At 45.2% G+C, this 13,321-nt stretch overlaps 1 protein-coding gene across 2 annotated transcripts in view; it reads right to left on the minus strand.

The window, feature by feature from the left end:
- SLC9A9 (solute carrier family 9 member A9) overlaps positions 1 to 13,321 on the minus strand; it is a 514,180-nt gene that overhangs the window by 369,427 nt on the left and 131,432 nt on the right. For both annotated transcript variants that reach the window (XM_030216056.1, XM_030216057.1), the window contains exon 6: positions 12,577 to 12,682. In XM_030216056.1, coding sequence (XP_030071916.1) covers positions 12,577 to 12,682 — 106 coding nt within the window. The remainder of the gene's footprint in view (positions 1 to 12,576; positions 12,683 to 13,321) is intronic.

Here is a 13,321-nt window from a genome sequence, read left to right on the forward strand (position 1 = left end):
CCAGAACCAACATCTTTCTCCCCCTCCCCCCCAGATGCAACATCTGTCCCTCTCATTTTTCTCCCTCCCCTTGATGCACCATCTCTGCCCCCTCTTTCCCTTGTTCCCCAGGTCCAACATCCAAATTATACATATATGTAGATGATATCATGGTGCTTATGAGTACATAAGTAATGCCACACTGGGAAAAGACCAAGGGTCCATCGAGCCCAGCATCCTGTCCACGACAGCGGCCAATCCAGGCCAAGGGCACCTGGCAAGCTTCCCAAACGTACAAACATTCTATACATGTTATTCCTGGAATTGTGGATTTTTCCCAAGTCCATTTAGTAGTGGTTTATGGACTTGTCCTTTAGGAAACCGTCTAACCCCTTTTTAAACTCTACCAAGCTAACCGCCTTCACCACGTTCTCTGGCAACGAATTCCAGAGTTTAATTATGCGTTGGGTGAAGAAATATTTTCTCAGATTTGCTTTAAAATTACTACCCTGTAATTTCATCGCATGCCCCCTAGTCCTAGTATTTTTGGAAAGCATGAGCAGACGCTTCACATTCACCTGTTCCACTCCACTCATTATTTTATAAACCTCTATCATGTCTCCCCTCAGCCGTCTCTTCTCCAAGCTGAAAAGCCCTAGCCTCATTAGTCTTTCTTCATAGGGAAGTCGTTCCATCCCTGCTATCATTTAGTCGCCCTTCGCTGCACCTTTTCCAATTCTACTGTTCCAAGCTGTTCATAAGAAACAGATATTTCAAATAAGATTGCACAATGTATCTGTCTTTTGGAGGAATGGATTTCTTCTCATCTTCTAAAATTGAACAAAGATAAAACTAAATTTATTTTAATTGGTCAAACTTCAGAAATATGGAATGATGGTATTTTAAGAGTAACTAATCCCCAATTCAAATTTGAACCTAGTTTGAAAATATTAGGAGTGATCCTGACCACCACCTTAAGTCCAGATTTATAGGTTCAAGCATTGGTTTAAAAAAACTTTTTATATGAAGAAAAGTTAAGAGTAACGGGGCCGGTCTTAGGCAGGGGCAAAAGGGGTGGTCACACAGGGCCTCGTGCTCCCAGGGGCTCCGCGGTGGCATTGGCATCTCCCTCCCACTCCCTGCTATTGCCGTCTCCTCTCCTGTTTAGAAAGCTGCACAGGAGCGGCGGGAAAGCACGGCAATCTAAGCTTTGCCTCTCCTCCCCCGACCCGCAGTGTGTCCTCCCGGCACATACCTCAAGCCACCCTGGTGGTCTAGTGGATTCTTTGGGGCAGGAAAGATCCCCAGTATTTCTTGCCCACTGCTGCAGATTCTCTTGCTGCTGCATCGCTTTTTAAAAATGGCGGTTGAAATTTCCATTGAAGTCTTGCAAGGCCGCTGTTGGAAGTCTCAGCAGCCATTTTAAAGTAGATGTGGGGGCCCCACCGAACTGGTCTGCACAGGGCCCTGCAATTGCTAAGACTGGCCCTGAGAATAAGAAATTACTTTGATTTGGATGCTTTTAATCTAATTGCGCCAAGTTTTATAATAGGTCAGATAGACTACTGTAATAGCGTCTATCTAGGATGTTTTAGGTCTTTGTTGAAAAGGATTCAGATGATCCAGAATACAGCTGCTCGCCTTATATTCTTGGCTCATAAATTTGATACAAAACAAAAAACTTAAATGACAACATGTGTGTACATGAATCAAGTGATGGACAGACGTCAGAGGGAGTGCTGTGTTCAGTTTTGGGGGTTGGAAATTCAAGCTGGAAAGTCAAGCGATACTTACATGGTGACTCTGACTGTGATGATCTAAGTGCCGGGCAGACTTGAACGGTCTGTGTCCTATATATGGCAATCCGGTTTAAGATAGGCTATAAAAGGCTTCAGCAATTCCTAGTAGCTGGAACCTGAGAACAGTGCTGGGCAAACGTTTACGGTCTGTGTCCCACAAATGACAAGACTGATTCGGACAGACTGGACTGGGCTTCGATGGCAATTCCAAGAGTTGGAAAGTAAGGACAGGGCCGGGTGGACTTCTATGGTCTATGTCCCAGAAACACCAAAGATAGACCATGATCAAGTATCATGTTCATTGTTGATTTAATTATGAATTGATAATGAGTTTGAGTATTGGGCAACTGGATGAACTGTTCAGGTCTTTATCATTTACTATGTTACTAGGAGGCTCATTTTCAAAGCACTTAGAGGCGTATGATAGGGCTTCACCATTGCTGATTAGGCTTCACTAGTTGCCAGTGGAAGCTCGATTTTAAACTGTGTACCTTTGTTTTTAAAAATACTTTATGGTAAGGCTCCCCTATATATATATCAGCCTTTGGTCGCACTCAAGGAATACCACTACCTTATTTGTTGCAATTCCTAGTCCCAAAAGGATTGCGCTCAAAGCATGTTTTTTTTCAACTACTTTTCATGTCACATGGTGTTTGCTGATCGGTTGGCTGTTCTTTTGTTCTCTCTGTGTTAGGATCCAAAATGGTGCTGGTGACCCCTAATGGTACTACTGGTAGATGTCATGTTTTATATAAGGTGTTGCCAGCGCCATTTTGGATCCTAACACCAGTGAGGGCAAGCAGCAACTGGGTTTCTCTCCTACTCAGTCCCCCTAGACCCCAGGGAATCTTAAAGGTAGGCCCAGGGAGACCTATGGGTGGGGTGGGGGATACATCTTTATGGTAGATTCTGGGGCGAAAGGGGCATGTGCCTGCCATTGGGAGAGAATTCTCCTGGGGGTCGGGCATGTCAAGAGAGGGCTTAACTTGTGAGGTGGGGGGGGGGGGGGATGAGGCCCTCGGAGGAACCTTTGGGGAACTGAGGCTGGTTCTTTTATGAGGTATCTGGTGCACCAGGCTTCGGTTTTGTGGCCCAGTGCGACTGAATAGTGGAATAACACTGCTTGCAAGTTGGCTCCCAAGCATGTTCATTTTACACAGGAATCAGCAACATGTAATACTGAGATACAGCAGGGTTGGTGATTTCCATGGTAAAAACCTGCCTTTCACCAGACCATGATAACTACCCCCATAGAAAGCTTATTTACCTGGAGAAAATGACCTAGATGAAACTGCCATCCTTGGCCCCAGTAAAAAAAGTGTGTGTATGTTTCCATCTCTGCATACTTTGAGCTGAGCTGCAAGGACATGTTCTTATAAGCATATTTAGGTCACAGAGAAGAATGTCCTGTTATGTGCAAGATTATCACAAGTATACAGATGACTTTACTCTTCTAGGCTACCTGCACAAAGCAGCAGGTGCAAAGGACACAGGTGCTTTTCATGTGCATGGAGTGGAGGAGCAGAGGAGTGGAAGAGTTGCTTAGTGGTTAGAGCATCAGTCTTGACATCCAGAGGTGGCTGACTCAAATCCCACTGCTGCTCCTTGTAATCTTGGGCAAGTCTCTAAACCCTCTATTGCCTCGGGTACAAACTTAGATTGTGAGCTCTCCAGGGACAGGGAAATACCCACTGTAACTCACTTTGATTTACTACTGAAAAGGTATGAACAAAAATCCAAAGAAATAAAAAAAAATTCTGTACAGTAATTTTTTAAAATCAGACCAGCTCTGTTGCCTCTACTTGCAAATTAGTGTAAAAATATATGTGCCAAAAAAGCACCTGTGTACTTTACAACCCTACAAGTGATAATTGTCCTCTTGGAAAAAAGGGACAGAGACTAACCCACACCACACACCCACTGGCACAGACACATTAGAAGACTTCAACAAGACTAAAGACATCAAGCACCTATCTGCACTTTTTAAGCAAACCCTCCACCTCTCTTCATACGGACCCAGTGGTGTGCTGGAGCAGGCTCTCACAGGCTTGCAAGAGCCGGTTGTTAAGTTTTTAAGAATTTTGGGAGCCGGTTGTTAGAGCCCTCCATGGCTACTTTAACAACTGGCTCCCAAAATGTGGGCTTGGGCCCCCTGCTGAATTCTCTTTTACTTTGCTGGTGGGGATGCTGAGCCCTGCCAGCCAAGTAAATAGACTACTGCTGCTCCCCGCTCCTTGTTTCCAGCTCTTAGCAGCAGGCTGGGACTTCTCCAGCATGTGTGAGAAGTTTCAGCATGCTGCTCAGAGCAAGACCTTGGGAGTGGTGGCAGTCCATTTATTGGCTGCAAGCAAAGGTATGCCTAGTGTGCCCGCATGAAGGGAGGGAGGAGAGAGAGGCAAGTGTTGCTCCCCCCCCTCACCGGCCATCCCTGGCCCTTCCAACTGCAGAGCTGGCTACGTCCGAAGAAAGAGCCTGTTGTTAAAAATTTACCAGCACACCCCTGTACGGACCCAAAGGGTACCTGTAAAACTGCAAAGTATTAGAATGCTGAGGCCCTAGATGGAAATTTGGGAGAGGGCCCCAAAGCCCACTAGGTGGCCTGGGGGCTAGGGCAATTGCCATGGTTGCACCCATTCTAACTCTGGCTCTGCTCCCAAAGATGGGAGTTGATGGTACTCAAAGCTATGTACACATGTCTGCGAGGATCAGATTTAAGATTCTTACCCTTACTTTCAGCATTTATTACACTGGTTTGTTTGTTTTTTTATCTGGCCGCAGTAGTGGAGCCTTATCAACTGCCACAAGCACCGAGCTCTTTGCAGATACCTAGGAAAGCATATTTTCCTTATATGGCTCCAAAATTAAGGAATTCCTTACTGCTAGATCTGAGAAAGAAAAATTACTTTCAGAGGTTTAAGAAAGGCCTCAAAACATGGCTGTTTGCACAATCCTTTGACTGATTTTAACTTTGGCCAAGTGATTGATACTGCTCCTGTTATTTATTTATTATTTTTTGTTTCCCCTCCTTGGTGTGTCTTTTGTTGTCTTTGGAAATTATATAATTCCCTCACTTTGAGTGGTATTTATGTCTCTTATAGTGGTCTATGTTTACTTCTAGTTTTAATCTCTCTATTGTCTTTTTGTGCATTACTCTGATAATGATTGCATTGAAGGTGGTCTTTTAAATGCTTTTAAAGAAAAAAAAAAGTCCCTCTTGAACCCGACTCTGTAGATTCACATTTGCTCGGATGCGCACAGTTTTAGTGAAATGTGCATATACATGCAGTTTTACACCCATGTACGTCTCTTGCATCATCATCCTATATAATAAAAAGCACCTCCAACATTCTGAAGTCAGCAGCCTTGCAGTGAAGCCTGAGGTGTTCGTAGGCATCATAATAGCTCCGCCCACATTCTCAGCTGATTCCATAAAAAGCACCTCCAACGTTCTGAAGCCAGCAGCCTTGCAGTGAAGCCTGAAGCCTGAGGTGTTCATAGGCATCATAATAGCTCCGCCCACATTCTCAGCTGATTCCAAGGCAAGGGGAGGAGTAGGGAAACACGCTCCACTCCTCCCCCTGCCTGGGAAACAGCTGTCACTGTGCTGCTCCCTGCCACTTTCAGAGCAAGTGGCAGGGAGTGGCACAACAACCTCCCCCCCCCTTGCTCGGCGCATCAACAAAGCCGTTGCATACCTCTGCTGAGCTGACGGATTGGAAGTTCTTGGCTGCGGGGCGTGGCTTCATGATTGAGCATAAGTGGAAGTTTATGTGCGTGTGTCTGATGTCAGACGCACGCACATAGACTTCAGCAGATGCACAATCATGAAGCCACGCCCCGCAGCTGAGAAAGAACAGAACTTGATCCGCCAGCTCAGCAGAGGTACGCGACGGCTTCGGGGAGGTATTTCACAGGAAAGGGTGGTGTACAAAGGGTCGTGGTAGGGGGGTGCAGGGGACATTAAAGCAGAGGGGGGGTTTGAATATGAGGGGGGTAGTCTGGAACGCGGTGGGAGGGGCTTGATGGCCCTTGAACTGGGAGGGAGGGACATATGTGTGGGTGGGTGTGTGGATGTGCTTCGGGTGGGGCCCTTGAACTGGGAGGGAGTGGGGTCTGCAACTCGGGAGGGAAGGAGTTCTGCAACTCAGCAAGGAAGGAAGGAAGGGAGGGAGGGAGAGGGGTATGGAACTCGGGAGGGAAGGAAGGGAGGATGGGTGGGAATTCACCTTGCTAGTGCCCATTTCATAGCGTTTCGAAACGGGCCTTTTTTACTAGTAATAATAATTAAAAAAAACATTTTGCACAGACTCCTGTAGATTTAGTAAATTTGCTGTAAAGCAGCAGCAGAACACTTCCACATTATTGCTCAACAAATAGAAGAAGGGCTTTCTAAATCACATATCTATAAATCACTTCTTACAAGACAAAAGTCAATGGCCTTGCTGAGCACAAGACAGAGTCAGGAAGATAGACTGAAACAGGGACAGTAAATTTAGCAACCCAACATGGCTTAGTTTTGAAAGCAATAATGTTTTATTAAGCGAGTAATGAAAAGCAAGTGGTTGCCCAGTAAATTTTGACATGTGGGACTAATCTGGGGCCCGAGTGTCTCTGCTGCTACCACTCTGTAAGAATAAACTTTAATATTACCATCAAGACACAATCTTGCCAATGAATAGCTGCAAGAAATACAGCATGTGGAGTTAGCTATTTCAATGCCTTTTGGAGACAAACTGATCTAATGTGTTTGTTTCAACAGAAGTGGGTCAGGTCTTGGTAACAGCATTCCTCAAATACAAAAGCAGACTTTTATCTGGTAGGATAACAGTGGAAACAAACAAGCACAGATATCTGTCTGCAGGACAACTTGCACACAGATGTTGGCTTTAGAAAGAAGGTGGGATAAGTACACAGAAATCTGGAGGCCTCATAATACCTGATGTTTGCAATCAGCAAATGTTAGAAGTTAGTATCACAAGGTCTAAGTCTAGCCCCGAAAAATGAAGTGGGCTCTGCTCAGTCACCTAAATATTCACAGCTCTATAATTTAGCAACATGTTTTAGGCACACAGTTGGCTACAGTCACTGGCCTACTGCCTTATCAATTCATTAGTAGACCTTAAGTATAGACACCTGTCAGTCTCTGGATTCAAAATGTGAATGTGATCCAGGTGTCACTTTTGGTGGAGATTCTCTTTATGCCTTTGCCAGGGTAGAGCTGCCCTGTAAGCAGCATAGAGGGATAGACACCTAGGATTTTTCTAGATGGGTCCTAATTGAGATTTATCTAGGGGAGGAGTTAGATGGGTCCTTATTGTATTTACAGCTCCAGTTTTGCAGGGAAGGTTTCTTTTTCTGCATTTCTTTTCTGCCTCCCAGTAGCAAGTGCCCCACCTGCACTAAGTAGGCCAAAGCTTTGTATGGCTGGGTGCTGAGGAAACAGTCAGGTCACGAGTCAATAAGAAGGGAGGTCAGCTCCCGAATTCCTGTTGCCAAAAGAGACTGAGCTGTGACTAGGGAAGAGAACTTCAGATCCTGTGAGGGATGGTACCCATAGAACTGCAGAGATAGATGGCCATGGAAACAACAGGAATAAACCATACGTCATGAACAAAGTGCTAGAGAGATTCACGTCCAGAGGAAATCACTGGGGACAAAGAAAAGCTTTATTAAAGGAGTGAGCCTAAGTACTCTTGTCTGTTTTACCTAGATTGTAAGCTCTTTGAGCAGGGACTGTCTCTCTATGTCAATTGTTCAGCGCTGCGTGCGTCTGGTAGCGCTATATAAATGCTAATAGTAGTAGTACCCTGCAGAGAAACCAGAGAGAAGGTGGTATGGAGCTGTGTGTTTAACCTACAATTGACGGAACCATAAATGCATTTGAGGAGTCTTCCAAGAAGGCACTTACCAAGCTGAGCTGCTTTACCATATGTTGTGGATTAATTTCCAAACTACCCCCTCACTGAGGAGGAGAAAACAGGAAAAAAGGCAGGTGGGCCTAGGAGGAGAAGAATCTCAACCCCACATTTCAAGACACCCAAAATACAAAAGTTTGTTCTGTAAACTTGATGTTTAATACATAAGAATTAGATTTTCCTCATACCATGCTTAATTTCTAACCTGTGAATGCAGGCTACAAGCAGCACAACATTTGAAGAAAGGTATGTTAAACTAGATTGGATTGGGTTGTGAAAACTAAAGGCACATTCTACAAAACTAATCCTAATGCATTTCATATAGAATATTATCAACTTGAATGTGATCAGTATTTGCATATCTGCCAAAATACCCAGTTCCGAGAAGAATATTTTAGACCAGTCAGGTTCTGCTATTTTTAGTCTTTTTACCACCACCCCAAATTATTATGTACCAGCCACCCACAATTAGTTTGAATTTATCTGATTGTTATGTTTGCTCCTCCTCACGCCCCGAGCCCTTAGCTGCTCCTTTTCCTTTGAACTTTGTAAATGATTATAAGGGAACCATGTGTATGCTAAAATTGCTCCAAAGAAAAGAAATGATGCAATTTGTATTTCCCTCAGTTTACTGTTTCCTGACCTGCCTAAAGGTGCGAAGGTGCCACCGGTATTTAGGACCCCTACTCAGGGAACGGTATTTGAGACATGCTTGACCAGAGAAAAGATTAAGAATCCCTATGTTGTAGGACAACTATCCTTATGTAAATCAGTGGCGTTCCTAGGGGGGGGCGGTGGGTGCGGTCCGCCCCGGGTGCACGCTGCTGGGGGGGTCCCCGCGCGCGCCTGTCCTCCGTTCGTTCCATGTTTCTTCTCTGCCCTGGAACAGGTCCTGTTCCGGGGCAGAGAAGAAGCATGGAACGAACGGAGGACAGGCGCGCACGGCACCCCCCCAGCGGCATGAACCCGGGGGGGGGGGGGGTGTCGCGCTGCACCCAGGGGGCGTGGCGCATCGGCGATCCGCCCCGGGTGTCAGCCCCCCTAGGAACGCCACTGATGTAAATCAAATATGTCCTACATCGACTCCCTTGATTTTTCAGACTTCTCTCGTCCACGAGCGGATGTGTGGTGGTACTGTGGGACTAGAACTCTGTATCCGACCTTGCCCTCTAACTGGCAGGGACAATGTGCTCTTGTTCAGTTAGTAATTCCAATCACCATAGCTTCCCAACACCATGATAAATCAGTTTCAGATTTATTAAAATATGATATACCGCCCTAGAGAAAAATTCTATCAGAGTGGTTCACATAGCATAAAAACAGTCCTGGATTTTAGGTAACCTCTATCCTGATGCATTATGGGATTTGCAGAATTGATTTCAGTGGGTAGAACCAGGGAGTACAACTACTACAATCCTTTTGGGATGTAAGTTCAAAACCAAGAATAGCCCAAGAGTCTCCTCCCTCCTGGAACTGGGTAACTTGGCAGCTCTGTATATGAAAATCTTGACAATTGAGCATTAGTACCTAATTAGCATTTAGGGGGTAATTTTATAACAGTGCCCCTGGGTTTATTAGGTAGGAAGGTACCTAGGGGGCTCATTTTCAAAGCACTTAGGAGGGGCTTTTACTAAGGCGCGCGCACGTTTTTGGCGCACATTAAAATTGTGAGTGCGCTAAACATTAGAGATGCCAATGCATTCCTATGGGCGTCTCTAACATTTAGCACACCCACAATTTTAGCGCGCCTTAGTAAAAGACGCTCTTAGACTTACAATGTTCCATAGGTTACTATCAGGCTTATTTTCGAAAGAGAAAGACACCCATATTTCGACCCAAATCAGGAGATGGGCGCCTTTCTCCCCCGGTATAATCAAAAGCCGATTTTGGTGCCTCCAACTGCAGTCTGTCGCGGGAACGACCAAAGTTAACGGAGGCGTATCGGAGGCGTGGTGAAGGTGGGACTGGGGCGTGTTTATCGGCCGAGGAGAGATGGGTGCCCTCGGCCGATAATGGAAAAAAGAAGGACGGCAGTAACGAGAATTTGGGCTGGTTTTTTTTTACCCTTTTGTTTCACGAACAAGTCCCCAAAAAGTGCCCCAACTGCCCAGATGACCACCCGAGGGAATCGGGGATGACCTCCCCTGACTCCCCCAGTTGTCACTAACCCCCTCCCAATAAAAAAAAAAGAACTTTAAAAACTTTTTTTTTCCAGCCTGTATGCCAGCCAAAAATGTCATACCAAGCTCCATGACAGCAGTATGCAGGTCCTTGGAGCAGTTGTAGTGGGTGCAGTGCACTTCAGGCAGGCAGACCCAGACCCACCCCCCCTACCTGTTAACACTTGTGGTGGTAAATGAGTGCCCTCCAACCCCCCCCCCAAAACAAAACCCCCTGTACCCACATGTAGGTGCCCCCCTTCAGCCATAAGTGCTATGGTACTGGTGTAGAGTTGTGGGGAGTGGGTTTGGGGGGGGATTTGGGGGGGGGGCTCAGCACCCAAGGGAAGGGAGCTATGGAGTTGGGAGGTATTTTACTGTTTTGTTTTTTTTAACTTTTTACAAGTGCCCCCTAGGGTGCCCGGTTGGTGTCCTGGCATGTGAGGGGGAAAAGTGCACTACAAATCCTGGCTCCTCCCATGACCAAATGCCTTGGATGTGTTCGTTTTTGAGCTGGGCAGCTTCGGTTTCCATTATCGCTGAAAACCGATACCGCCCATCTCAAATCCACCTAAATCCGAAGCATTTGCCCGGCACCAACCGTATTATCGAAACAAAAGATGGACACCCATCTTTTTCGAAAATACGGTCTGTCCCGCCCCTTTGCGTACCCGTCCTCAGAGATAGTCGCCCATGGAGATGGGCGTCCGCGTTCGATTATGCCCCATTATGGAATTTTGTAAGTTTAAGTGCTTTGAAAATATACCTCACCACGTGTATTTATAAAACAGCAGAACAAATCCTGAAGAAATCATGGTTAGACTGAAGGTATGGATATTGTGTCTACTCAATAGCAGGTGTAAAACACAGAGTATGTGCAATAATGCATATTTTATAAAGTATGTGCATAAATTGCGACTCTACTCATACTCTGCCCCTGAACATGTGTACTGTACTAGTACATGCTGATTTGCACTGCCCATACTTTTAGGAGTGACCTAATTTTATAAACAGCCTATTAGCATATATAAATCAGCGTTTTTCTCATGAAAATGGTTTTATAAAATTACCCTCCACATGCTCATTTTGGAGCCTAAAATCCTGCTACCAAGCACATTTGGGATTTCAGAAACAGCTCCTATTGAGCAGCTCTGCCCTGGAGGGATTGGGAGAGAGGGGAGTAGCCCCCTTAATCCCCCCAGTGGTTTTTCCCTCAAAAGCCAAAAGAAACCAGTCACTGTGATAATGTTGAGATAACAACTGGTTATGGGGTCCATGGCCTGCGTTGTTGTAGGCACATGTATTGAACATGCGCAGGTCCATTTTTCAGTGCGCCTGCAAAAATGGCCTTTTTTTGGCCAAAAATGGACTTGTTGCAAAATAAAAATCAGTGTGCGTCCATTTTGGGCCTGAGACCTTACTGCCACCCGGTAAGGTCTCACGTGTTAACTGGGCGATAATCTTCAGCGTGCGTACACTGCCAATTACCACCTGGTTAGTGCCATGCGGTAGAAAATAAAAAATATTTTCTGTCACACGTATTGGACGGGCATAAAAAAAATGGAATTACCATCCGGGCATGCGGTAGCCGGTCGACAGTTCCAAATTGACGCACGCTGGGCGCGCGTAGTTTCCTACGCGCCTTAGTAAAAGGGCCCCTATGCTTCCAAGGTTGCAAAGATAACCAGGCTTTAAACCCATCAATTTTTTATACATTTATTTTTGTAAAATGGATGTTTACGCTGCATAGACCTGGAGTAGAAATATCCTTTTCTCCTGTATTTTAGAACATGTTCTATGTTAGAGGATTCTGTTCTAAAACACTGATGAAACCTGACCTGCAAGTCTCAATAACTACTTCCTACTTTCTTACTCATCTATATGCTATAACTTTGCCTTACCCTTCACTACCAATTATAATGTTGTAATATGTATTGTGTTGTCATAGCAAGTAGTATACCATGCCATATTTTGTATTGTTACTTGAATATTTTTACTGCTGTAATTGCCTATTGTTTGATCTATTCTTACTGTACACCGCAGGGGCGTAGCTACGTGGGGCCACAGGGGCATGGGCCCCCACAGATTACACCCTGGCCCCCTCTACATTTCACGCTGCCTGCCCCGCCACCGCATCAGGTACCTTGTTTGCTGGCGGGGGTCCCCAATCCCCACCAGCCGAAGAGTCTTCTTCAGCGCTGGTCAACTCCGGCGCCTTCATGGTGTGATCATCTGTTTCTGATGCTTTAGGTCCTGCACGGGGCTGCATGCACGGTGCAGGATGTAAGGCATCAGAAACAGATGATCACACCACGAAGGCGCCGGAGTTGACCGGCGCTGAAGACTCTTCGGCTGGCGGGGATTGGGGACCCCCTCCAGCAAACAAGATACCTGATGCGGCGGCGGTTGCGGCGGGGGGGAGGTCCAAAGTGGCGGGGGCTGGGGTCGGCGGCTAAACAGTGCCCCCCACCCCACCGAGTTCTGGCTACGCCTCTGGTACACCGCCTTGAGTGAATTCCTTCAAAAAGGCGGTAAATAAATCCTAATAAATAAATAAATTCTAAAATGGGGCTGTTAATGAGTACTTCAGTCTTAACAGTTTGGTGAGCTGGTGACACTTAATGCCTCCCTAACAATTTTTACTTTTGCTTTAAATGTCTACAGTAACAGTCAATGCATCAACACATTTATCATTCCAGCTCTGAAACAGCCCACAGTACTTACTATGTGAGGACTATAGCCACAGCATCATTTAGGACACTCTCTCCAAAAAGCAATGCATAAAGGTCTGTGTCAACATGCAGCTCATGGAAGATAGCCAGGACTGTCACTGGAAAGAAATAGAGTAATTGTGTAAATAGGTAATGTAGCACGCTCATTATTGTCATCTTATTGCAATAATTCATAAGATAATACAAAAGAAAAAATATGCATCTGATAACATATATGCCTGAAAAGACATTGTAACTGGATTCAACTAAGTGATATATATATAAAAAAAAGGATTTTCTCATTGGTTGCACTGTATTGTGGAGCACTTTATTACAATAAGGGCAGCTACTTGAATTCTTATCAGAGACCCTGGGCACATGAAATTAAAAAAGCTGAGAAAATGTTTTAAAAATATCACACAGAGAGAAAGTCTGTCTGAAGGGTTTCTGCAGTATCGCCTGCAAAACTCTCAAGACATGTTAATGGCCAAAGAGCTAAAAACTAGAACATTCTTTGATGCTTACAGTTTACCCTTGTCCACGGATCAATGTCATGGATAAATGTAAGAGATGGGGAGTAATAATCTCTCTTCTGTTTGTAGCCTGACATAAGATTTCTTTCTACTATTGAAGCATATTTATGTATTATTGACACATCTAGAATTCAGGGCTGTCAATAATGAAAGTCTGTTGTTTTAAAGATTTGATTCTACCAGTCTACGCTGGATGCCATCAATCCAGTCTATTTTGTAATCTCA

This window comes from Microcaecilia unicolor, chromosome 10 (assembly GCF_901765095.1).
Source record: "Microcaecilia unicolor chromosome 10, aMicUni1.1, whole genome shotgun sequence".
Lineage (NCBI taxonomy): Eukaryota > Metazoa > Chordata > Amphibia > Gymnophiona > Siphonopidae > Microcaecilia > Microcaecilia unicolor.